The sequence below is a fragment of the Zootoca vivipara genome, chromosome 11 (genome assembly GCF_963506605.1).
Source record: "Zootoca vivipara chromosome 11, rZooViv1.1, whole genome shotgun sequence".
NCBI lineage: Eukaryota > Metazoa > Chordata > Lepidosauria > Squamata > Lacertidae > Zootoca > Zootoca vivipara.
Window position 1 is genome coordinate 1264344 of NC_083286.1, and position 27616 is coordinate 1291959.

General features: G+C 41.0%; 1 protein-coding gene across 4 annotated transcripts; it reads right to left on the reverse strand.

The window, feature by feature from the left end:
• Nucleotides 1-27573, reverse strand: ZNG1C (Zn regulated GTPase metalloprotein activator 1C). Of its 4 annotated transcripts, none has more exons than XR_004691560.2 (16): nt 27362-27573; nt 25994-26146; nt 23961-24047; nt 20457-20553; nt 16656-16747; nt 15309-15368; nt 14245-14282; nt 13272-13318; nt 12163-12249; nt 11178-11222; nt 8790-8846; nt 5384-5435; nt 2816-2884; nt 2540-2576; nt 1381-1510; nt 1-224 (listed from the first exon to the last, which is right to left on the reverse strand). XR_004691560.2 is itself a non-coding variant. In XM_035099761.2 (16 exons), the coding sequence occupies exons 1-16, from the start codon at nt 27543-27545 to the stop codon at nt 151-153; spliced, it is 1338 nt and encodes a 445-aa protein (XP_034955652.1). In that variant the 5' UTR covers nt 27546-27560; the 3' UTR covers nt 1-150. The 4 variants fall into 4 exon arrangements, 3 of the variants coding, with proteins under 3 accessions (XP_034955652.1, XP_034955654.1, XP_034955655.1); XM_035099761.2 differs by having other exon boundaries at nt 2511-2576; nt 27362-27560; XM_035099763.2 differs by lacking the exon at nt 27362-27573 and adding an exon at nt 27046-27355 and having other exon boundaries at nt 2511-2576.
• Nucleotides 27574-27616: the final 43 nt, after the last annotated feature.

Sequence of the window (27616 nt, forward strand, 5' to 3'; positions counted from 1 at the left end):
TTTAATGAAATGAAATTTAATAAAATAAAATAAAAACTGTAAAAGAACGAAATTTTAAACAGCAGTGGAAAAGCTGAAAACAGCTCCAGGACTCTGGCTTATTCATGATAAAAAGGAAGTGTTGAAAGATACTTTCTTCAGAAGATGACATTAACCGTTTCCTCCTCTCTTAGTCACAGTAGCTATAAAGGCATCTTTAAGGATATCTCTATCCAAGTTTCTACCTATAAGGAGAACAACACAAAAAAGAAAAACATTTCAATGAATATTTTACATTATTATTAAATCAAACCCAAGCAATCAACACTCTTGAAACAAAACAAGCACTTAGTACTGTGGACTAGCCAAATACCACTCAGACGGCAGATACAGGGCAAGTGTCCCAGCCAAAGAGCACCAAAACCCCATTATCTTGTCTAACCTGTTGCAAACATTTTCTTTCCCACCTCAATACAAGGATATTGTTGCAAATAGCTGAACATATAAAATAGGGGGCTGAAACCTCTCATATTTCCTAACCCTTCATTCATATTGGGAAAGTTCATTTTGTTACCTAATCTCCCTGCTTGTAGTTGAGTAGCAATTGGGGGCAGGAAAGCAGGTAGTTAAACAAACAGCCAATGGTGCAAAGTGTTTGGTCATTTTTCTGCCCAGTGTGTTCCTTGGATCTGCCTCAGCTACAGACTCAGACAGGGCAAGATCTGCCTCAGTTACAGTTCACGCCAAGCTTCTTTGCATTGCCTCCACCCAGGTGAGAGCAAGCCTGGCTTCACAAGGAAGAATCAGTGAAGCTGCTGTGAACAAATTGCTACTGATTGAGGTGCATGATGAAAACTGACTTGTGGATAAGGACAGATCCAAGTCTTGAGATGCAAGACTGTCCAGATAACTTATAAGCCGAGGATCCCCTGCCAGACCAGGATCCCTGCCGCCAACACAGGATTCACTTCCCTCTAGGTGCATTTTTCTACTAAAGCTTATTTCTAGTTTTAGAACCACACTGAAGGAAAGAACAGTGAGCAGAGATAAACTACAAATAGGCAGAGAACTTCTTGTTCCCTGTTCATGTGTTCCTTTTGCTCTTTTAAATAGCTCTTCCCCACAGCCTGCTTTATAGGTCATTGGAAGACACTCTTTTTAAACACTTTTCTGTAGCTTGGGCCACAGAAAGAAAAATAGACATGCCAAGAAAAAACAAACAGCACTACTGAAAAGACCATAATAGCTTGATAGAAACTTGACATAATCTCAGTTTTTTAGTAGATCCTGCACAGTACTGTATCTAGAACAATTTTATGGATTATCTTTATGTTTTTATATAATCATTTGGCTTTGCTCAGTGATTTTGTACAATAGTACAAATGTATATACTGCTCTTACCTATTACAACCAATCTATTTGTTCGTTCAGCCTCCTCCTTCCATCTTACAGTGGTTTCTTCTAGATCATAGAGCTCATGAACACCTTGGACTATCACCTGATGAGGTTTGTTTTTGATAGACACAAGTCCCTGGTTAGAAAGAATATAAATAAGTTACTGTAAAAGGAAAGTATCTATAGATTTAATTTGAGGTGTGGTAATATTATGTAGCCAATACACACACAAAAATAACATTGCCTGGTGCTCATTCTAATTACTTTGAAAGATTGAGAAAAGGCTAAGCTCATTACAGCAAATACAGAAAGTATTTCTGATGCAAGTGAAAATCTAATTCTATAACTATCTGATTATATAAAATTATATGATCTATTATGATATAATATTATTGTTGTATTTTGGTGTTTTTTTTTAACAGTTCCAATATATATGGGAAAATGTTGTCCTCACATCAAGAATTGTGGATTTAGCACAGACCTTGGAAACTGGGGCATGGGAAGAGGTAACAAGTATGCACAAATCTTCTATTTAACTGGACAACAGTATAGAATCATAGAATTGGAGAGTTGAAAAGGACCACGAGGGTTTATCTAGCCCAACCCCCTGTAGTGCATGAATCTTTTGCCCAAAATGAGGCTCAAACCCACAACCCTGAGATTCAGAGCCTCATGCTCTACCAACTGAGCTATAGGTCACCCTCCAGTAACCTAGTGGCCTGCTCAGTGATCATGGAATGCCCCTCTTCTACAACACTGGGTACTAGTACAAGTTCTGGGCTGCCTTGGAGGAGCCCACAACATGGCTTCTTCCCACACCACCACTGTCCTAGATTAGAGGTAATGCTTTTGTAGGAAGGAGTGAAGTGATATATCACAGATTCCTCCCAGAAGGTTTATGGATTCATGTGTTACCCAATAGCTGCAGGAAAGTGCCATTCTGCTGGCTCCAACAGAAGAAACTAAATCTCAGTATTCAAATGCTACTGATTCAACAGATACATCTGAATTGACACACACTTATTTATGCTTATGTTTGCTGTGCATGTAGTCACTTTTTGTGCCCCAGCAAAAACAAAAACAAAAAATGCAAACAATGCTTCTGAAAACAAGTTTGGTAGGACTGAATACTGAACCTTGAGTCTTATTACTTCCATGGGGTTACCTCTCTTGTCTTTTATATTCTTCTCCCACAGAAGATCCTATAAATAGAAAGAGGCTTTTAATAATGAGGCATTCATAATGTGATACACAAGAGTGTGCATGTTCCCTTTTCTGTTCTCTGCCTAGTAGATGAATAACAGATTCATAACTTGTAGAGTTGGAAGGGCCTCCAAGTCATCTAGTCCAACCGCCTACAATGAAAGTATCTCAACTAAAGCATCTGGACAGAGAAATTTACAAGTGATTATGCTTTTAAAGCAAAGTATGTAGCACTTACTTGAACAAACACATTTAGCTCTTCTTCAGTTGTGCTTCCTGGCACTTCAAATGTGAATGTAACAATACTCTGAAAATAGAAATGTAAAACTTGCTGTAATCAGCTCTTTAATAAGGGCCAAATACACCTTAATTAAAAAAAGCTTTAAGACATATTCATGGCAGTATACAAAAACAATATGAAATAAAGCCATAAAATACAGTCGTACCTCGGGTTACGACCACCTCGGTTTGCGAACAGTTCGGGTTACGAACTGCGCAACCCCGGAAGTGTTTTCGCCCCGCGCGCGCGTGCATAAGCCGCGCGCGCGCGATCGCGCAATTTGCGCATGCGCAAAGCGCGAAAAACGCGCTTTGCGCATGCGCAAAATGGCGGCGCCCATCGCGCTCGGTTTGCGAACTATTCGGGTTACGAACTGCGATCCGGAACGGATCGCGTTCGTAACCCGAGGTATTACTGTATATAGAATGTGTGCTTTTGTAATACCCTGGAATGCTTTAAGTCTGAAAGCATAGCTGCCAAGTTCTCCCTTTTTTTAAGGGAAATTCCCTTATGCTGAATAGGCTTCCTCGCGAGAAAAGGGGAAACTTGGCAGCTATGTCTGAAAGTTCGTAACTAAACATAAGCATAGTATCAGTACATGCCCCATCCTCCTAGTGCTTTGTATCAGTTGAACTCCCCCACCAATACTTTCCTATCATATATTGAATTTGTAGTTTATACTGAGGTAGTATCTGAAAAAATATTTCAAGTGGTGTTTCACACATTTCTGAACCACATGACAGCTTTATGCAATACAACACCAAGCAATGGTGTTTACTCCAGCATGGTAACATTGAGGAACACTGCAAATCCACATGTCATGATGATGTTTGTTGTGAATCCAATTCTGACCACTTATTTGCTAGTACAATATATTATTATACAGCCTTATTAAAACTAGACATTTTTTCATAGATTAGTTTCCATTTGATCCGCATAAAATTGTGCCTTTGAAATAAATGGTATACCTGAAGAAGCGTCTCCACCCCCATTGTTTAGCCTGGACATCGAGGTCCAGCACCGAGGGCCTTCTGGTTGTTCCTTCACTGTGAGAAGCAAAGCTACAGGGAACCAGGCAGAGAGCCTTCTCGGTAGTGGCACCCACCCTGTGGAACGCCCTCCCATCAGATGTCAAGGAAATAAACAACTACCTGACGTTTAGAAGACATCTGAAGGCAGCCCTGTTTAGGGAAGTTTTAAATATTTTATTGTGCTTTTAATTCTGTTAGGAGCCGCCCAGAGTGGCTGGGGAAACCCAGCCAGATGGGTGGGGTATAAATAATAAATTATTATTACTGTTATTGTATTGTTGTTGTTGTTATTTCCTTTCAACTCTCCTAATGTAAAAAATCCCATTTGGTTCTAAGGCAAAGAGGGTCACTCAATCCTCAGGAGAGCTTGAGATACACGGAGGGCTGCAATTGGGTGTGGAGAAGGACTGTGTAAATGGAATATTGCTTGCTCTTCTAGGTATCCAGCCTTAATACTAAGACTGAAAAAAATCACAAAATTTTGTAAATACATTAGCAGCAATGTCCTTAAAAATGTTGCAGGTTAAAAATAAGCAATATGCTGTAAAAATATATCTGCACATGTGCACAAAACTACTAAGTTTTCAAGCTCTTAATTGCTTCCTCAACCTTTTACCATTCATTAGACTGACTGGGTGAGCTCCCGTTGCTTGGTCCCAGCTCCTTAAATATAGCCATAGCTGCCAAGTTCCCCGTTTTCCACGGGAAACCCCCATTTTTTCTTACATTTTCCCGGCGGTCCCCCATATCACTTCGTCTCCCGTTATTCTCCCTTACATTCTCCTGCCAGCAGCCATTTCCCCCCCTGATTTGCCTGAAATGGCCGAGGCCGGCTTCGAAAGTCACGTCTACGCATGTCTGGAAGTGCGTAGACGCGACTTCCGGTGTTGGCGACGGCCATTTTTTGTGCCCATGGATGGGCAGAGCAACACCGGAAGTTGCGCCTACGCACTTCCAGACATGCGTAGACACGACTTTCGAAGCCGCCGGCGGCCATTTTTGGTGCCTATAGATGAGCAAAGCGACACCGGAAGTTGCGTCTACGCAACTTCCGGTGTCATGTGGCTGCCGGTCCCGGATTCTGCAGTCCGGGACTTGGCAGGTAAGCGCTACAGCAGGAAGGTAAATGGCGTTTCCCTGTGCTGCTCTGGTTCGCCAGAAGCGGCTTTGTCATGCTGGCCACATGATCTGGAAGCTGTATGCTGGCTCCCTCGGCCAGTAAAGTGAGATGAGCGCCGCAACCCCAGTCGGTCACAACTGGACCTAATGTTCAGGGGTCCCCTTTACCTTTAGACTGACTTTAGCACGTTTCCCTGTACCCCAAGATGATTGATCAAGTTATGAGGGGTGAAAAAGAAAAGATACAAATGCATTGTTATATGCATTTTATAAATGAAATAGATACATAAATAATGTGTAAATAGTTACAAACACTTGCCTAGCAAATCAAGCTTAATGTAGAGCTGCTAGATGGATATAAGATAAAAATAATTACCTTATCAAGGTGTGGTTTAGGTACTTCCTCAAGCTGCAGCTTCTGCTGGAAACTTAAAATAAGTAGAGCACAGTCAGCATTATGTTAAGCAGAAATAAATACAAAGTATCTAATATTGTGAATATAAAATTCATTTAAAAAGCATTTGCAGGATATGAAGCTGAGCAGTCAGAGGTAAATTGGCAAGTGTAGAGTCAAGATATCACCAGAGACAAACATTTTGGCTGTGGACAGATGTCCCATTATCCTGGAGCGATGGAAACTCTGTTGTAGGTTAATCTTTCACTGCAGGGAATACAGCAGCTAGTCCCCAATTGAAGGCTGCTAGTTAAATGCAATCCCACCCCCCACCCCAAAAGCAATTTTCACATTTGCTTTTCAGGCTACAGCATGTTACAGTGAATGTGCAACTGACTAATTTGTGCCTGTGACCTCAATAATTAAATGGAATTCACACCTCCACCCCCTAGTCCTAATGGCTTACAGGTGAAGATGGCGACAAATAAGACTGCTTGTCTTCGAGCTCCATGGTTTTGTTTTAATCTTGAATAGTTGAAAAGTCAGTTAGCTCAGCAGTTAATGTTAATTCCTCTAATGGAAGCTTAGCTCACTGGTCACTTGCTACAGACTTGTTAGGAGCAGATATATATGCTCCCATAGAGATATATATGCAACCCATAGCTGTCAAGTTTTCCCTTTTCTCGTAAGGAAGCCTGTTCAGCATATGGGAATTTCCCTTAAAAAAGGGAGAACTTGGCAGCTATGATGCAACCTCAGCTTCCTCCATAACAAAACATCGACTAAGCATAATCACAATCTTGGCATAATAGAATCGGCCACAACAGAGCCGGAAACTCCCTCCCTGTGGGAACTTTTATGTGATCCTGTCTAAACAGACAGCAGAAGGAAATCTTTACCAGAACTGATGCATTGGAAAAGGAAGTTTGGGGTTTGAATGCTATAATTAGTATACCGATTGGTAGGTCTGGGCAATATATCATTCAAAACCTATTTGAAGTCCCTATAATGAAACTGATACTGATACTGGGCAATATATCATGAATCATGGTGTATATGTGTGTGCTAAGCAAAAATCACAATGTGGGAAAAACCACGAAGCCAGCCAATGTTTTTCTTGATTCTTGCAGCCCGTTAACTCTGCCAGGCTCCTGCAGGGGGCAGCATATCACAAGTGCAGGCACCGGAAAAATCACAATGTGGGGAAAACCATGCATAGCTCTATCCTTATTTCAGACATATATATATTGGTATATTGTGATGTTCAGCTGGTGATATATCACAATGTTGAAAACCAGATATCATCTAGCTCTACTTGGGTTAGTGGAGACAGGAATTCTGACTGTAGTCCTGCAGATAAGACCTACCAGTAAAGAGCCTGAAGTTAGTGATGGTTTGAAGGTACATCAAGATAGGGATAGGTCTGAGTTCATTAAGTGCTTATCAGATTCAGTAACCAAACAAAACGACCTCTATCAAGACTGGAACTTGAACACAGAAACCTGATTTTATACCAATATGAATGTTCAAGACATGGCGTTGCTTTCCACTCTCAACTTAACCTCTTCAGATCCATATGGATGAGTGTGATAATAACCCACTTGCTGCCTTCCAAAAAAATGATCTCGGCCAGTCACCTAATCTAATTTGTTCAAGTCGCAATCTGGCGTCTTTCGATGAAACTCTGAAGGCTTTAGGTAGGTACTCCACTACTCTACAGTGCAGCCAGGAGCAAAAGGAAGTGAACGATGGATTAATAAATGTACTTGGAAAGGTAGTGAATGAGGGGGAAAGTCTTGTTCTGGAAAGAGGTCCCCAGATGTTCTACATGTGATTATTCCTGAATGGCCAGTGAAGAAACCCAGCAGAATAGTGAAAACAGGCTCTGAACGGCTAGCGGGAATTCAAGCCATTATAGGGGCTTTCCTGGATTTCAGAAATGGTTTACATTGCACAGAAAATACCTGTCTAATTGTGACCAGAGAGCCAGTATTGAACTAAACTTTCAGGATCCTGATGTATGGGACAAGTTCTGATTTCTAATTCATATGTTTGCAGACAGCTGTTATTTGAATAAAAAGGTTGTCCAAATAACCCCACCACCAATGACAAGTTAGATATCCATCCCCCTTTCTAGAGCAGGGGTGGCCAACTCCCAAGTGACTGTGATCTACTCACAGAGTTAAAAACTGGCAATGATCTACCCCCTTTTTTTGGGGTTCAGGTCAAAGTTGTTGAGCTTTTTTTTAGGAACGAAAGCCCTGTTTTGGGGGGTTTCATTTAGGTGAAAGAGTTGTTGAGCTCTTTTTTTAGGGAGGAGGAAATTTGGGGGGGGTGCAGGGAGAAAATGTTGAGCTTTTTTTAGGCGAGCCAAAGTTGTTGAGCTTCTATGAGGGGATCTACCACAGACATCCAGTGATCTACCAGTAGATCATGATCTACCTGTTGGCCGTGCCTGTTCTAGAGAAAGGGAAGTGAAGTCTGGAAAAGGGAGTTTGAGAGAAAGGAGCAGGAAGTTCGCAAGCTACAAGATTTCTGCCTTTGTCATCTATCCTAATAATACTCAGATGTGCTCCAATAAGCAAAAAGGGAAGATTCATTATATTGACTTGAATGCAGGTATTGGGGGGAAATATGCCCAGGCTAGAGGCCCAAAACTCCTACCGGTACCCTGCCAGCATCCATTTTCCAGAAATCAAAGGGATTATCAATTAGCAAATGATCAGGATAAGCCCAGGCATAGTGGTAATTATAGAAAAGCAGATGATGATACCTTCAGCTCTCCTCTAAGATACCATAACTGACCAGAAAGCATCCAAAAAAGATGTTGGGAAATTGGATTTTTAAAAGGCAAAATAATATTAGAATTGATGCTGTCTGAGAGGGAAACTGTGTTTTAATGGTCAGGACTTGGTAAAGTTTTTTTTTTGTATTATGGATGTATTTTCTGTCTTCTTTTATTAATACTATTGTTAATAATGGCCTTTGGCTGGAACTGAACTGAACTGAAGTAAATTTAATGTAATATTTGCAGTTGACTAATCTTTGGTGAATTTCTGTTTACAGTAATTAACTACATTTTCAGCTCACTCCTTCTCTAACTTGGGTAGCTCCGGGTATAGAGTGATATATAAATTCAATTAATAATAATACCTAAAGACCATGGGTTGTATCCAATGCTAGTTGTACTCAGAGTCGACTCACTGGAGTTACTAGACATGACTAATTTAGGTTCAATTAGTTGGATATAACTGACAAATTATGGCAGTCCTGAACCTGGGTGTGTACCAGAGACTGTGCTACAAGTTGAATTCTAAATCATAACTCCACATAAGTCTTATGCAAAAGCTAGCAATCTGCTGATCAACAGTGTAAAATAAAATCTTACCTTTTTCCTGACAAACTATCAAAAGCATGAAGATCTAAGACATCAGAGATGTCAACTCTAAGAAAAAAAACAAATAAATTTACTTTTCCCCTACTGAAGTGTTTTATGGGTTGCATGCAGCCTATGGATGAGCAGAAGGCCTCTTTTACAAAAAGGCTTTCCCGCTTTCCTTCTCCCACCCCCCTGCAGCCCCTGAAAAGCTTCTCTTGATGGTCAAGGGACTCTCAATAAATGTCTGGGATCTAGTGGGGAAAGGATGGAGACCTTATCATATTAAAAAGACAACTGCAAAACAGAGAAAGGAGTCCTATGGAGTGACCACTTCTTTTAAATTTAAAGCAAGACCTTTTTCTAAGAGAAATCATTGTAATGCACAGATAACAGCATAAGCAAATATTCTCTTTCATTTATGGCTAGCTGTGTTTGAACTATCTGCTCTCTGCAGTGCTCCAAAATCTGTATTCAATAGAAGAAAGACAGCATGAACGGAATGTAGGGGCTGAAAAAAGCATATCACGGTTAAAAGTAGTAAGGTTATTTTGAGTTCCTAAGGCTCAGTTCAGACATAGTAGGAAACTAAGGCACCAACTCCTAGGGGCCGAGGTCCCTTCAGAGCCCACCCTAAAATATTTGAGGGGGCCACCCCACCTAGTTAATGGGCATTGCCATTCAAAGGTGTGTGCGCACTGCAACTTGTAATTGATTGTGTAGGGCAGAGCTTACCTGGGCTCGCTCAATATTTTATTCAAGTTGGCAATGTGGTAGGACATAGCTGTCAAGTTTTCCCTTTTCTCACGAGGGATAAGGGAATTTCAGCATAAGGGAATTTCCCTTTAAAAAAAAGGGAGAACTTGACAGTTTGGGTAGGAAAATACAGTTTCCTGGACTGTATGAGTTCAGGAAATGAGCCGCTGTGAGCCTCAGACTTGGATACTCCCTCTCCTTCTCTTTTGTGCTTATGTAAAAGAGAAGTTTTTAATTTTAAACTAGACACAGTACCCTGTCATATCAAAACCTGGGGAACTGCAGTTTTAATGCTCGCTGAGATCAAGCCAGGATCTAAAACTTTCATTTTAACCTGGCTTGTTTCTACGAAGCACAGTTTAAATATAGTTTAAGAACTAGAAAAAAATCTTTAAGTTTGTTATTTAGTTTTAAAATATACAACAACAAAAATCATATTTCTGTCACTGGCTGACCCTTTGGCACCGATTACCCAGTTATTACTCGCCTATGGCGAGACAAATTTACTAACCCATGGCTACACAGGTTCTCTCAAAAAAATAATTTATTTGAAACTTTAACCTTATCTTTGCTGGACTGCATGCTTTTTATTCCTTTCCATATCAGTGTAGGTTTTAAAATCTGACATTATAACAAAAAATCAGCAAATATTCAGTCATTGGATTATAACAAGGAAGTTTATGTAAACTTTCAATAGGTTTCCTCATTAGTTGTCCTCTGCCCCTTTTTGGGAGTGGATGACATTTTCAATCCAAAAGTAGCAAGGCTACAAAGACTTTCACTGTGAAACAGCTACATAACAGCCACTTAGTTGTTGACCATTCCCCCCCCCCCCCAATATTTCTTTCAATGTATCTACCGGTACTTCCCTTTAAACTAATCCTTTAAGCATACTTATAATGGAGGGCTTGGGATCATGATTTATGAATTCCCTACAGAACTCTGAGCTGCTAGCTAACCAAGAGGCTTTTAGAGTAGGACTTTTTAATTTCTGATACCAACTCCTAATTGGCAGATAGGACTTAATTCAAATTAATATGAAGATTATTTACAAATGACCCAGTTGGACACTGTTAAGAATATCTGAGTAGGCAAGCCTTTGCTTTGAAGAGTGTAATGTGGGGTAGCCTGCAAAAAGCCCTTGGAAGACTACACCAGCCTTGCTATGGTCCTTAGTAAAGCAGAACAGACAAAATAATCTTCTTGTCTTCCACACAGTCTCCAGCTACCAGGCAACAGGAATACAGTGGTACCTCTACTTACGAATAACTCTACTTACGAATGTTTCTACTTACGAACGGAGCTCCGTCCGCCATCTTAGATGCGGTTTAGATAGGATTTTTTTCTACTTATGAATTTTAAGATAGGGTTGCTTCAACTTACGAATTTTTTCTCCCAATGCATTCCTATAGGATTCGACTTACATTTTTTTTTCAACTTACGAATGTGCGTTTGGAACGCATTAAATTCGTAAGTAGAGGTACCACTGTAGTCAGAGAAGGAAACCAAATCAAAACTGACTCGGTACCATGTATGGGCCATATGTTGCCTTCCTTGATCAAATATACATTTCAGATCAATATGTAGCGATCACAAGAGGAAGAAAAAGTGGCAATAACTATTTCTGATTTACATTATCATTACCTGGATCTCTTAGTTTCTAAAATTTTGACAACTCCATTTATTGACCTAACATCATTGAAAAAAGAGAAGAAACATAAATTTCGATTGTGACAATAACATTTGTACCCAGCCATATACATCTTTACCTATATCTGATACTCTTCAATGATGGGAGCCTAAGTTCTCAAGAAGTAAAGACACTAACAAACCCCTGCAAACTCTATGCACAGTTTGTGAGGATCTGGGGCAAGTCAAGGAAAAACTGGGGGTAGAGGGGTTTTCGGCCTAATGGTGTCAAACCTCAGACTCAGGGCGCACTGTGGGTAAGCAGGGACACATTTTCATTTTTCCAAACGTAAGTTCAGTTCACTCCTGTTGCATTTCCCCCCTAAAACGTATGAATGAAAATTTGTATGCATTCTTCTACACAGACACATTTTTGCAAGTAATGTTCCCTAATATAATGTTGTGCATACTTATCCATTTTGTGCATACTTTTTGGTTGCACTCAACATTTGGATAAGTTCAAATTTTGAAGGATACCTATTTTTGATTCATTTATTGGTTAGGGAAAGAGAATATAGGTACAAACCATTTTTTATTCCATCCCCAACTACATGCAACATTTTACACTCCTTAAATTGTGTCCAAATCTGCTGTTAGAACATGCCATTGCCCCTCTCTATTATAAGGCCACAAATGCTTATATTTCAGAATAACTTGAGTACTGATCATTTCTCCTTCTTGAAAGACTGACACCCATCCATGTAAAACCCATCAGAATTAAGAAAGGATTGTGCAGCTACTACACTGACACTTTAGAGTCTCCTTGATGCAAGCTTGCAGCAAGTAAATACAGCTGACTGCTCTCAAGAAAGAAAGAATACTAAGCCATACTGTCATAGTAATCATGCAATCTGCAATTCCAGTTGCTACCAGACATAGAGAGGAAACAGGTAGGAGTCGAAGAAAAATTCACCAGCACCTATAATTTATTCCTGCTTACCTGACAGCTGTTCTCAGTTTCATCAGTGCCTCTTGAGAAACCAAATCAGTTTTATTGAGGATTATAAGATCTGCTAATGCAATCTGTCTACACAAGAAAGAGTGAACTCATGAATAAATAGGAGGTGCAGGAGTGAACTCTTCATTGTCTTTCAATACAGGTTTGATCTTTTTGCCACTGTTAACAGAAATTCCATTTATTCCGTACTGGCCTAAATAGAAGCTGCCCCCCCCCCCAATTCTGACCATAAAAAGTTAATGTGTGGCTTATATTCACCACCTTATGGTATGCAGCCAAGAGTGCAAGGGAAACAGGGCCAGGAGTGTGGGGAAGCAGCACCTGCCCTGCACATACTTCCCCATCCTCTCCCCCAAGGCAGGGAAGGGTGAGAGCCAGAAAGGGGAAAGGCCGCTGGCAACGCAGCGCAGCTCCCCCCACCTCCCCCAATATGCAGCCAGGAGCAGCCAGGAATGGAACGGCTTATATTCGGGCATTTTCTATTTTTTTCTCTCCCCGCCAATCCAATTTTAAAGCTGCGGCTTATATTTGGGTGCAGCTTATATTTGGGCCAATATGGTATGTCAAGACTAGGGCTGTCTTATGATGCTGCAAAACCCTTCACATAAATTGCCCAAGTAAACTTTACCAGGCTCAGTGGATTCTAGATGGGGGTGGGATGAAGTTGAGAAAAGGTGTCAGAAGTATTTATGGAGTTCATGACTAAAGTGAGATTTGAATCAGGGATATCCCAGTTCACTTTTAGCCACTGTCATGTCCTTAAGAGCAATTTGTCTATATGGCTAGCATCCATCATTTAAAAAAACAACAACGATACAGTGAAATGCTGCTAGCAACTTCACATAAATTGGAGTACAAATAAGAAAAAAAAATGAATACTGGAAATGATATTTAACAAAATAAAACTACCACAAAGAAACTGTACAGCAAGATAAATCCACAAAATGAAAACAGCTAGAACAAGCAAGTCAGGTCTAGAAACTAAAACTCAAAATTAATAATGTCCTTGGTCAAGGCTGCCTGACAATATTATGCTTTCCAATAAACAGTTCAGGATTCACACACATAGAAAATGGTCGTTGTACTAATACCTAGCTGCTTCATTGATAAGGCCACTGGGTTTTTCTTCTATGAGATGCTGAACAAAGATTAAAAAGAGAGAGAGTTACAATAGGAAAATTATTGATTTTATTAACTGAATTGCTGACAGATACTGAAGGCACTTTATGCAGCAAGTACTGAGGGAATCATTTAGCTCTTCTGTTCAGACAAAAATAATTGATTTAGAAGAAAAGCTTGGGCTACTTGCAGCCATGAATTTACACATACAAAGTCTTAAGGACCATGTGCTTCAAAGGATGTGAACTAGCTTAAGAGATAGTATGGAAGGTGAAATGCTTTGAGGCTCATGTTGTCCACCTGTCATAATTCACAGACTTTTGGATCTGTCTCAACACTTCTGACTTCGAAACGTTTACAGATGGTTTTTGCACAGGAGACAAAATCCATGGGTTTGTGTGTCCACAGAATAAATAAATAAATAAATAAATAAATAAATAAATTCACTATTGTCTGGTATTGGGACTAGGTGACCCTTGGGGCCCCTTTCAACTCTACAATTCTGTGATTCTATAATGTACATACTACATAATTATGTTCATGCCTGTTTAAAAGTAATTTCTATTAAGTTCAAGGAGAGCTTCCCCCATGTAAATACATCTAGGACTGCACATTTAACTTATTCATCTACATGATTATCCATGTTCCAGGACCATAACCGAAATGATTCTAGATTTATGCATATGCTTCAACCTTTACACTGACAGCATGTAAAGCTTTTTACTGATTTAAGAATGCAAGATGATGCGTTGAATTCCAAAGCTACTGAATATTATACATTTATTATTTCAAAGCCTTTTTGGAGTCTTTCTTTCTTTGCTGACTAGGATAAGGATAAAATCTGTTTTTATTTTTGTGTAGTCTATAAAAAAGATGCAAGGAACAAGTACTTTTCTCTATTATTATTATTATTATTAAGTAATGATTGCGGTCTTACTACTTTACCTGCAGTCCATACTTTGCATCAACAACAGATATGATACCTGCAAAAAGAAGTTTGTAGAGAGGAGTTTTTTCTACATAGAGATAGGAGAAACCACCAGAGATCTCTAAACCAGTGGTCAGCAAATGTGGCTTGGCTTTGGCCTAGTTTTATGTAGGTGATAAGGAGTCTAAAAGAAGAGAAGGAAAAGGGAGTGGGAAACAGGATTGGGGAATCAAAGTGAATGGAGCAAAGGGAGGAAAAATCCTTGACAAGTGTCTAGTTCAGACCTCCAGCAATAATGTAGTGTCCCTCACCTATCAGCCTGTTGGAAGGGGAGGAAGAGGAGAGAAAAATGGGGTGACCCCGTCCGCTTTTGGTTCTGGTCCTGCCCACTGCTAGAAGGCAGCCCTGACAAAACTAACCATAAGATAATGTGACCCTCAACAGAAAGGCTCCCTATCCATGCTCTAAACTGTAGAACCTAGCCATTTTATCCACCTTCATGGATACTACCTAAAATCATTAGCACACATTATGCACAATGCTATCTTGCACTCATAATTTACATACACTAGATCATGGGTAGGCAAACTAAGACCCGGGGGCCGGATCTGGCCTAATCATCTTCTAAATCCAGCCTGCGGACGGTCTGGGAATCAGCGTGTTTTTACATGAGTAGAATGTGCAATTTTATTTAAAATGCATCTCTGGGTTATTTGTGAGGCATAGGAATTCAATCATCCCCCCCCCGACCCACCACATGGTCTGAGGGACGGTGGACTGGCCCACGGCTGCTGGTTGCTGACCCCTGCCTTTGACACCAATATAAGCTGGGGAGGGGAGAGAGGAGGGGAGAGAGTGAGAGGGGAAGGGGGGAACTATGTGTGAATGGATATGTGAGGGGTGAGAAGTGTGTGTGTGCATGTATAAGAAACCACAACTGTGGCCCCAGCCACTGTCTGCTCTGTGCCACACACTGCAGGGTTGTATCCTCTCCCCCCCAAAGAATGTGGCCCTTGTGGGAACAAAGTTTCCCAAACATGCACTAGAAAAACAATTGAGTAACTTGGATTTAATTTCTTACCATCAAGATAAATGTCACTTCCTAATTCAGCATCAACCCAAAACATGGAGGCAACAGCACCTATCAATACATAGCTCAGGATATATATGCATTGCAAAAGGCAGGTTTTTAAAACTGGTTGAAAAACTTACTTTTCTGCAATTCTTAAAGGCAAAAGAAAATCAGAAAGTCGGGGGGGGGGGGAACCCAGTGGCTAGATTTAGGCCAAATCACAGAGCTTACTTGCCATGAATTATTCAAAGGCACATAGAAACATATATTTGATCTGCATTACCAGTACAGTATGGAAAACCTCTGGCCAGTATCTTGGACAGTTTTTTGCACTTAAAACAGCACGATTGTTAAGAAGACAACAGTTCAAATTGTGCATTGATACACACACCATGGCTTAGATATTACAATTGTCATTTCTGACTTGTAGCTGCCATCTGTATGCATGGGAGTACTCTTTTCCCTAAATTTAAAACAATGTTCAGGACAATCGTCTCTTATAAGTTATGACTATAGATATAAATGATACATACTTTCAAGCAGGCATGTAACACTATTATGGAACAAAAGTGTTTTGAAATTATGAACTGAAGATTGGAATTACTAGGTCTTCCAATTACACACTACTCTTACCCATGGTTGGAGTTAACTATTAGATACAAAATTAAATTTTTCTCACCAATACGATTATATGGCAGCACCTCCAACCTACATAAAGAACCACAGCTGCAATACTAACCATGTCTACTCCAAAGTAAACACCACTGAATTCAATGGAGCTTACTTTTGGGTAAGTGAAGTTAGGATTGACTGTGAGCCAAGGTGTGGCAGGGCTGGCAGGAGGGATGGGGAGCAGATCTGTCACCCAAGGCAAATGGCTTCACCGCTCTTCACTGCCAAGCCACTCCTGGGTACCATGCATGTGTGTGTGACTAGAGGTTTGAGAGGAGCAAGAAGATTTTGCATTGATGTTGCTCTTTAGGTTTCAAAAAATGCTCGCTCTGTTTGTGGCTGGCTAGTGTGAGAACAGGATGCTGGACTAAATGGATCTTTCGTCTGATCCAGCAGGTTCTAGAATTGCGGGGGTTATAAGATGCACTATTTACAGAAAGGATGGTTGTTGTGGAATCACCTTCGGCTACTCTTGTTTCCTGACAATTCCATTCTTTTTCTTTTGTATCCAAGTTACCGTACATCTACATCCTGACACAGGCACAACAGAATTCCCACCCAATGCATTTCTGCTCATCCTATAAAGGAAAATTCCAACCCAGATTCTCACAACACAATCCTAACCACACTCTACTGAATTCAATGGGGCACTCTTAATCCACCCCTTCCCCAAATTATAGTTACCTGGATCTGCCAATCCAGTTGTCTCTAGCAAGATGTAGTCAAACTTGCCTTTCTTCTGCATTAAATTTTCAATAGCCTTCAAACCATTGTCCCTGCATGAAAAAAGAAATCATTTAAAAGGAATTATCTTTACAATTACAATTACAATTAAATTCTTGTGGATCTCAGTCTAAGCATATCACCAGTTTTGTATTAATACCTTCCTTTTGTAAGTACTCTTCCACATACCTCCATTCCTCTTTAAGTTTTTGTTTTGAGGTACCTCTTATCGCCGCCGTCATTCTTGCTAAGTTCATACAGAAGAATATTTTTCCTATCATTTGGGATGCTTTTGGGAATCATACTCAGTAGGAGGATCTCCGGTTTTTTCTCAAAAGTTACTTTCAGCATTTTCTTCAACTTATCATGAACACTTTTGGACAATTCCACCAGCAATGAACATAGTTGCCCACTTTCTCTTTACATTTCCAAAATTTGTCTGGGCTACCCCTATAAGTTTTTTGCTAATTTTTCTGGTGTTAAATGCCAACGATATACCATTTTCATCATATTCTCTCTAATTCCTGCACATGCCGTAAATTTCAAATCCTCCCTCCATAATTTGTCCCACTGGTCTCTATAAATTGTTCTACCCACATCTTGCGCCCATTTTATCATGACATTTTTGACTTCCTCATCTTTCATATCCCATTCCAAAAGGAATTTATAAACTTTTGCCAATGGCTTCACCAAATTTTCTAATAATATTTCCTGCAATTTAGATCTATTTCCCACAAATCCAATCAATTTATATTTGTTAAAAATACTTTGTATTTGATGAAATTGTAGCCAACTCAAACAATACTTTTCTATCTTTTGGTATGTTTTCATTGTTAATTGCCCATTTTCTTCCACTAACAAATCTTTATATGTTAACCATTTTCCTCCCTTCGGTTCTCCACCCATCGATGTCATCTCCAAAGGAGAGGCCCACCATGGTACCTTCAGTTCAAGTAAGTTCTTGTACTCCACCCATGCATTATAAAGCGTTTTTTTAATCACGTGATTTGAAAATGTTTTATAATTCCCTTTCTCTTCTTTTAATAGATACCACGTGCCAACCTCCTACATTCCTGAAACCTTCCAGCTCTAGCAACTTCCGGTCCTCCAGAACAACCCATTCTCTCAGCCAGCACAAGCAAGCCGCTGCATGATATAATTTCAAATTTGGGACCCCCCACCCACCTCTTTCTCTTATATCTGTTAATAATCTGAACTGTATTATTGCCTTTTTTCCTAGCCAAATAAATTTACTTAAATCCTTTCTCCAAATCTCAAATGTTTCTTTTTTAATCCTTTTTAACATTTGGAACACAAATAGAATCCTGGGGAGGACCATCATCTTAATTGCTGCTAGCCTCCCCGAAAATGTCAAATTTAATCCTTTCCATCTCTCTAGATCCTCTTTAATATTTTTCCATATTCTCTCATAATTATTCTCATACAAATTAACATTATTTGGGGTTACCGTTATCCCTAGATGTTTTACTTTATTTACTATCTCCCACTCTATAATTCCTTTTAGTTTTCCTCTCTCCTCTTTCACCATATTCGTAACAATTATTTTAGTCTTTTCCCCATTAACCTTAAATCAAAAGTCCTTGATGCTTCTGAGCTTCCAGAAGGAGGCAGTGGTAAGGCCCCATCCTCAGAAGACTTGCTCGACACAGAGGTATTGAATATTGCCTGGACAAAAATGCTCCCTTTTGCATGGTGAGCTCCAACAGTATCTGAATGAAGCTGTCTAGACACCTTTCAATCTGGACTAAGACCCAGGTTCAGATAGATTTGGTCACTCAAACAGATGACCTTTCTGAAGAAAGGGATGGAGGACTGTGACCCTGTTAGTTCCCCTCAATCTCTCCATGGCTTTTCATGCAACTGATCCTGTATTTTCCTGGGCCAGCTTCTGTGGGCTGGGAGTTGGAGACACCATACTACAATACCTCTGCTTTTATTCGCAGGACCAACACCAGAGCAGCACTGGCATTTGTACTGTGGGGTCCTGCAATCCCATCTTATCTCTACAGCTTTTTAGTATTTATATGAAGTAGTTGAGATCTGTTGCCCAGCAACTTGGAGTATAGTACCATCAGTATGCTGATAACATGCAACAAGTCAGGTGCTAGACTGGTATCTGGTGGCAGCAATGGACTGCATGAGGACCAATAAATGAAAGCTGAATCCTGGTGAGATGAAGAGATTGATGTTGAGTGGTTCCTTGTGTTGAGAGATGTCTGTTCTGAAGAGAGATCCTTCTTCTGATGTTTGAAATTTGCGTGTGTTGTTGGAGTCATCACTGCCCCTTGGAACCTAGGTGTCTTTTGTGGCAAAGGGATACCTATGCCTATCTCTGGCTGGTTCACCAGCTCTTTCCTTACCTGAACTAAGATAGCATAGCTATAGTACTACATGCTCTTACAACCTCTTGCTTAGACTACTGTAAAGCTCTCAACTTGGGACTGTCCTTTAAGGTGGTCTAAAAACTTCAGCTGGTGCAGAATGTGGCTCAGTCAGTAGAGCAAGAGACTCTTAATCTCAGGGTAATGGCACAGAACAGCTCCTCTTGCATAATGGCACCCCAAATGCAGAGCTCCCTCCCCACGTTTCTCCTCTACTGTTTTTGGGCATCAGCTTAAGTTGCATTTCTTACTTCAGACCTATGGGAATTGATGTATGATCTCAACTGCTACTAGACTGTTTGATATTTGAGGTCTTTTTCTGATACTTATTTTATTTACCGTATTGTTGGCTCTTATATTCACTGTGTTTTAAGTAGTTTGCTATGTACTGCCCTGGGAATCTTTGGGTTGAAGGCAGAACACAACTTTAATAAACAGCAATATATTATGTATTTTTTTAACACTGGAATTCTTACCAACTGGTTCCTGGCACAGGAGAACTGCTTAATAACTACAGGAGAATCAAGCTGAACTATGAAGACACATGAATTAAAAGGAAAAGGATCAATTTCACAGTCAGTGGTTGTTGTTTTTAAAGGTAACGGTAAGGTAAAGGACCCCTGGACTGTTAAGTCCAGTCAAATTTGACTATGGCGTGCAACACTCACCTCCACTTTCAGGCTGAGGGAGACGGCATTTGTCTGCACCTCAAACACAATCATACGTAACCGGCTGCGTTATACCACATGTAAAATCTGTTATTTACTGTATCATGTTAACATATCAACAAAGATGAGACATACAATTCAGCTAGCAGGATCAGAAGACCCAGTGGGTCAGATACTAAAGTCCATTCAACATGTGTTTGTTAGTGTAGTCCAATAGTAATTCCACAATGCAGAAGTTCAAATACTGAAGTCCATTCCATATGCATTTGTTCATGAAGTCCAAAAACAATCCATACGTAGATAAGACGACAAGGGTTGACAAGGATTTACGGAATATTTTATCCTTCTTTCGCCTTTCTGGGCTTCATCAGTGATATGAATTCTAGATACAGTAAACAACAGATTTTATATGTGGTATAATGCAGTTACGTATGATAGTGTTTGAGTTGTATCTTGTACGTAACCTAAGTTTGTGTTGTCGGCATTTGTCTGCAGACAGCTTTTCTGGGTCATGTACTGGTATGCTTTTGTACTGCAAGGTTGGCAGGAGCTGGGTTTGCAAAGTAATGGGAGCTCCCCCTGTTGTGTGGATTCGAAATGCCAACCTTGCGATCGGCAAGCTCAAGAGGCTCAGTGGTGTAGACTACAGTGCCACATGGGTCCTTTACCTTACCTTAAAAAAAAACCCTTACTTTACAGAACAGCATAGACATCCATTTCTGAGTTCCAGCCATTCTTCATAGAGTTCTCCACCCTGACTTACAGCCAAGGATTTTTCCAAGGCACTTCCTGAAAATACAAGAAAAACACTACCATAACATTGTGTCTTAACACTCAATTTTCATTCTGTCTGATAAAAGTGAGAGAGCAGGCACAATGATCAAAACTCCAGCAGTCACAAAGCAGAATCCAAAATGTCTTGGCTTATATTCTTCTCAGACTAAGACATTATACCTCAACTGAACTATAAAGGGTGGCCAAAAAAATCCTAGCCTAAGTCAAACCCCATTTTAATTAGGCTGAGAACCTTTCAGACTTCATACCGTCTCATACTTCAGTTATAACATACTAACATGAATAAGAGGTAAAACGAAAACATAGTAAGAAAGAGGAAACTCTTCAGACCATTTGTATTGCTGAGCCTCTCCTTTAAACTAGATGAAGACCATGGATTGATGTCTGAATGAAGATGTGACAAGAGAGGTGTGCACCTTTTACTAAACAAAATGATAATTCAGGTAGGTTTAATTTTGTTCCACACCTCACAAAGAGCAGTCTAGATTATGATATCCTATAACAATGCCATCCCAGCTGAGCAAACAGCTGAAAAAAAGCTGCAGTGAAAACTTCCGTACAGTATAGTATTAGTATGTTGCAGAAATCTCCTGAATCAGTCATGCTATGGCGTAAGTGACTATCTGATGCCAAAAAAGGACACACTAAAGATCACACAGATGCACTGCCAATGTCCTCCAGAGAATGTTACCTGAAAATGATAGCAGACAAGTAACCCTTCTGTAAGGGGGACTCCCTACAGGGAGCCAGCCCCCATCATCCTAACGTCCACCTCATCAAGTACAGAAGAGAGCACCAGTGGTTCTGAAGCAGCCAGAGGGAGAGGAAGAGACTCGGAGGGGGAGAGAAATCAGAGGGAGGAACAATGGGAAAGCTTGGGGGGTGTGGAGGGATGCAGGCAGACGCTTGGGGATACTGCAGAGCCAGGGAACCGACTGCTGAGGGAGGAAGCTGAAAGGGCATCGCTCCTTCCGGCGCCAGAAGTAAGGAGAGCGCCGCAATGCAGGTCAAGGGGGCGGCGTTTTGGGGTGCCCAGACTACTTTGCTGGCGTAGGAACAGACATACGCCATTGCTGGATTCTGATTCGGGATGAGAAGTCATGTTTTAAGCTGTCTCTACACTGTAAATAAATAGCACAATAAACTTTTTTGAAGACAAACTGGACTCAGGTGGAGTTACTCTAGAGTAGCCACGACGACCCTCTGACACCTTCCTTTTCTCTTATAAGTGAAAAGTTTCTATTCTTCCTTATCTCCAAGGAATGGGAGGGCAGGCAATAAGTTCCAGTTCCTCACATCCAAGCAGTAAAACTTCCCAAGTGGTTGCATATTTTGTACCTAGTTATCTTTAAAAACCTCTGAAAAATTACAGGTATATCATGTGTCCAGCTGTGATTTGTTCTGGTCTAAGGAAGAATCCTATTCAATCCTAGGAAGGAGATACTTCATACCTTGAAAAGTCAGCTGAGAACATTTCAGCCTGTTCTCCTTTGTGCTGGTTGAAAATACTATGTGTTCAGCCTACAGGGATTAGCACCCAAACACATACGGCTGGGTGAGCAGATGTACAGTGGTACCTCGGTTTATTTATTTATTTTTATAAATACTTTTTATTAAATTTTCCAATTAAAAAAAAACAATTCAATTATTTCAATTATATCCAATTATACATATACATATCAATTAAGCCAAATATTATGCCAAATCCTTAAAACAATTTTTTTTCGACTCCCCATGCTCCAAAGTCCTGGGATTTTAAGCAGCTGTTAACATTGCCATCCTAATCCTATTGTCAAAATCTTGCTGTTATCCATCATAGTCCCAATCTTTTCAATAATCCTTCTAGATGTTTTCCTCTCTCTTTTATCTTTCGTCGCAGCTTCTGAGATAAGCATCAAACAAGATTTAACACTGTCCATTTTTCCTGTGTGGGTTTTTTATCCAGTCCAACCTCCCCATAAATCTCTCTTAGTCCAGTATGCCTTTCTTGCCACGTCAACAGTCCGACACAAACCACCGCCATTTTAGGAATCTCGGATTCTATGCACTCTTCTTCCAAACTTCTTATAGATTTTGCACGAGTCCAGCTTTTGGCGTGGAACAGCTGTTTCACATTATGTATAACCTCTTATGATTGACGTACAGCCTTCCTCGTCCTTCAGCTGGTCACCGCACTCAGAGACTCCCGTTTGGCTGCTACTATCCATCAATTTTCACATACGCCACAACTCAGCGCCATCTTGAGTGCCTCGGGATGTACCTTCTTCTTCCAAACTGATTATGAACTTAGCGAGAGAACAGCTTTTTAGCGAGGGGCCGTAATTGATTTATAGCTTTCCTCACCTTTCTGCTGAACCCTGCAGTCCGAGACTCCGATTAAACCACAATTAGCTCTCAGATTCCAAAGACGCCACAGCTCGTAAATCCCACTCGTCAGCGGCATTCAGGCAGTACTGATAAACGTTCCGGGGAGGAGGGGGGGTTTCCAGTTAAAAAAAACATTTTCTAAAATGATAATCCTCTATTTAAATAAGATCCAATGCCACACAGTTCATTTCCATTTCTCATTTGTCTAAAATAGTCAGGCAGTCCGTCCAGGAAAGTTATATGTACGTCTTAAAATATGAAAATAGAAAGTTCACTTCCCTTTTCGTTCCGCCCCAGTCATTCTTTTCTCTTGATAAAATACTCTCTCGGCTCTTCTCACTCAGAAGCTGATAAAGTCCTGGCAGTATCTTCTTCCCTTTCCTTTGAAGCATGTCCATGATTTTAAATCTAATTATTCTTCTTAATCATGGCGTTCGTGCTCGCATGGGGGGCCTCCAGGAGTTTCGGCTCCCATGAGTGCTTAGCCCAGTCCCCCCCACCCCTTCAGGAATCGGGGTGGGTTAAGGGGCACCCGCGGGCCAGCGGCCCCCCCGTCACCCCCGGGGGGGTCAGGGGACTGCCTTACTCCCCTGGCAGCCGCCAAAATTCCTCATGGGAGTCGAGAGCGATGGTACGGGTCAGCCATAACTCCCACGAGCACGAGCGGAAGCCCCAGTGGTACCTCGGTTTAAGTACACAATTGGTTCCGGAAGTCTGTACTTAACCTGAAGCGTACTTAACCTGAAGTGAACTTTCTCATTGAAAGTAATGGAAAGTGGATTAATCCATTCCAGACGGGTCCGCAGAGTACTAAAACTGAAAGTACTCAAACCAAAGCGTACTTAAACCGAGGTATGACTGTACAGTACATGCTTCTAAGCAACAACTGTACTTCGAATAATTTAAAAGATAAAAATGAATTTTTCCTCTCTCAAGGATGTAAGTGTGCAAAGCGTTTTAAGAGCATTTTTATTTTTACAGGATTTAGGCTCTGATATACAAAACCTCTTTGTTTTGTGCATATTTATACATACCTTCACCAAATTCATTTAGAATAATTGCTATCCTCTTGTTGTGCTGTTCTGTCAAAATATAATTAAGAAGAGTGGTTTTTCCAGCACCTAAAAAAACAGAACCAACTTATTATGCAAAGAAAGGGGGGTGGGGGAATACATATACAACTTAGAAATAAAAATATGCTTTCAAATAGAACTTTACAGGCAGTGACCAGAACTTCCTGAAATGTTAATCTTAATTCTTGATCTCTTCACAAACATTGCACATACTGTATTGTCTTAAAATGGACCTCATGTTCTTAATATACATTTATGGGACACAGCACATTGTGCAAGCTACACTAAAAACATTTCTTCCTTTGCTTCCTCATGTAATTTTAACACTGTGTGTGTGTGTATTAATCACAAATTCATTTCCCACTATTTATAAACAACTACACCAAACAATGGAAAACTCCTAGATTTGATGATGGCATATCTTCAGAAACTTATGAAACAAACTTTGAAATTAGGAAATAAACTTCAATGTACTTTGGTCAAATTTCTGGGGGGCTAAAAAAAATGCAATTTTAATAAGTTCTTGATTCAGCTGAAGTTATAGAAATGTTTTTGAGTTAAAAATAATGATGTTTCTTAGTAGTCAAGAAGGGCACCATGACTCTACCCTCTTAAAGGATGCCAAGGCACCATCATCACCTTGCTGTCATAGAACTTGAAAACTTATTTGTGATAGCAATTTAGCCCTGTATAATGCTCAAATCAATGAGCAATGACAAACCTAGACAGCATCTTAAAAAGCAGAGACATCACCTTGCCGACAAAGGTCCGTATAGTTAAAGCTATGGTTTTCCCAGTAGTGATGTATGGAAGTGAGAGCTGGACCATAAAGAAGGCTGATCGCCGAAGAATTGATGCTTTTGAATTATGGTGCTGGAGGAGACTCTTGAGAGTCCCATGGACTGCAAGAAGATCAAACCTCTCCATTCTTAAGGAAATCAGCCCTGAGTGCTCACTGGAAGGACAGATCCTGAAGCTGAGGCTCCAATACTTTGGCCACCTCATGAGAAGAGAAGAATCCTTGGAAAAGACCTTGATGTTGGGAAAGATGGAGGGCACTAGGAGAAGGGGACGACAGAGGACGAGATGGTTGGACAGTGTTCTTGAAGCTACGAACATGAGTTTGACCAAACTGCGGGAGGCAGTGGAAGACAGGAGTGCCTGGCGTGCTCTGGTCCATGGGGTCACGAAGAGTCGGACACGACTAAACGACTAAACAACAACAATGCTCAAATCCTGCAAAGTCAGCACCATGACTGATATTTGCATCGTAACTTCTGATTTACCTAGAGATTGTACCATGCATGTAAGCTTCTGTGCACATTTAGCTGATGGGCTGCTGCAAACTAATTCCCCATCTCACAAAGAGAACCAGTATAAGGCTTCTACATTTCTTTGCTTCTAGAGGGAGGCTTGATGCTCCAACAACTGACCTGAACATCCTTGCTCTCTAATCATGTCACGTCAACAGCATAGGGATTTAATTCATAGCACAATTTATTTATTTTTCACGTTTAAATTTCTTACATGAACTCCACTGTACTCCTCTCTAGTACAGAGTATACAAGGAAAAAGGGAAGACAAGTGCAAAAATTGTTGTAACACTACTTTTAAATAAAACAAATCATACAAGGTAGAAGGACCCTTGACCAACTCTGGGGTTGTGGTGCTCATCTTACATTATTGGCCTAGGGAGCCGGCGTACAGCTTCTGGGTCATGTGGCCAGCATGACAAAGCCACTTCTGGCGAACCAGAGCAGCGCTCAGAAACGGCGTTTACTTTCCCGCTGCAGTGGTACCTATTTATCTACTTGCACTCTGACGTGCTTTCAAACTGCTAGGTTGGCAGGAGCTGGGACCGAGCAACGGGAGCTCACCCTGTCGCAGATATTCAAACTGCCGACCTTCTGATCAGCAAGCCCTAAGGCTCTGTGGTTTAACCCAAATGCATTATTAATCACCCTACAGTGACAATTCGGCATACAGTTTATTACCTAAATAGCCAGTAATAATAGTAACAGGAATCTTATATGGAATGTCCTGTCCTGCATGGTCATTTATCTGCTGTTCTCTTATTGGAATCAGCTCAGGAATCAGCTCTTCTTCCTCCATAGTAGAGCCTTCCATTTCTGTGTCACTATAACCACCTGCCAAACAAAAACAACAGTTAAAAACAATGGGGAAGGGCTCAAGAATGGAAGCCTTTAAACACTAGGAACCAGAGGGCTGGGAATAAGACATCCTAAAACCCTAACTCTTCACAACCATGTGTGCTGCGCCTCATTTTTGCCCCTCACATATTCCTCATTAAAGCATCATGCAGCTTCCCCCTAAATCTATATACTGTAAAAGTCAGTCTCCTACCTTGCAGCACAATAAAGCAAAACAATCCAGAATGGGGCCATTCAGATAGGAAGAGGTCAGTTGTTCAATGCTTTAGTTTTCAATTGCTGCATCACTAAGACCAGGACTTGGTGTGAAGAAGTGTTCCACTTTACTTTCTCCCACAATACTGAATGGCTGCCATTCACTCCTATGGGACCAGGTCAAGTTCTGCACTTGAACGCAGCCTCACAGCAAGGAAAAACCTGCAGACCATGTGATCACTGACACCAACGCTGTGTGCAGTAAGGACCTCCACTGAAGGCATGGACCTGTCACCATTCTGTCTGGCTCTCTAGTAGATTTGGAATGCCTCAACAACAGTTGTTTTAAACTACTTTCTTTCGACCCTGAGTGTTCAAAAAAATCTGTCAAAATCTTCAATTCTTGAAAAATAGGAAGTTAAATAAAAAGTAACATCAGGGAGTACCTTTCATGCGGTTGAAATATTTTGCAAAATTACAAAGAACATGACTTTTTCCATCTTATTTTTAAATGTAAAATATTTAATGAAAGTATTCTGCAGAAATATATTCTGATTATTTCTACTTTTAGTTTAGTATTTTTATTTGTTTACTTGATTGGGGGTAGGTGCCCCCCCCCGCTACGCCCCAACCCTTCCTTAGTAAAGGGCAAACATCCAGCGCTCAGAGGGTATTCTCACCCGCGGCGAAACCTGCCCTCCATTTACTGAGAGGAGCGAGCGAGGCCTGGAGGCTGAAGAATAAAGTCGTCAACTCATCGGAACCAGAGATCCTGCCTGAGGTGAGGCTCAGAAACGCAAAGCAGGTTCCGAGTCTGGTCCCTCTGGGAATTCCTCTCTCCCCCTCGCGACCCCAAAGGAGATTCGGAAGCACCGCGCAGATCTCGCGGGACCCCCTGCGATCCCGCGCGCGCTGATTGCGCGAGGAAGCCTCGCTACACTCTGCACATGCGCAGAGTGTATTGGACGGACAGTCGCCCTTCCTTTTCTCGCGCACCTGCAAGCTCCTCCTCGTCGCCTCGCCGCTTCCTACCCAGCCACGAGCGCATGCGCGCCTCAGCTTCCTTCCCAGCAGTGGACCCGCCAAGCGAGGAACGTCGCTTCCTTCCTCTGCCTGCCCTACAAGAGGCTGCGACGGGCCGCGTCATCGGAGACGTCAAAGGGAATTTGCGTGTCGGCATTGGCGTCACAGGAAGAAGGTTCGGGGAGGCAGCTGACTCTCACTCAAAGAATTCTGGGCCCTGTAGTTTAC

Bases quoted from the DNA above. Each gene is read 5' to 3' on its own strand.
- ZNG1C (XM_035099761.2), bottom strand. From the start codon at position 27,545: ATGCCGACACGCAAATTCCCTTTGACGTCTCCGATGACGCGGCCCGTC. The intron at 15,369-16,655 runs GTAACTATAATT...ATGTATTGATAG, and splicing joins AACTGGATTGGCAGATCCAG to GTGCTGTTGCCTCCATGTTT. The intron at 2,577-2,815 runs GTAAGTGCTACA...TTCTATTTATAG, and splicing joins AGCTAAATGTGTTTGTTCAA to GATCTTCTGTGGGAGAAGAA.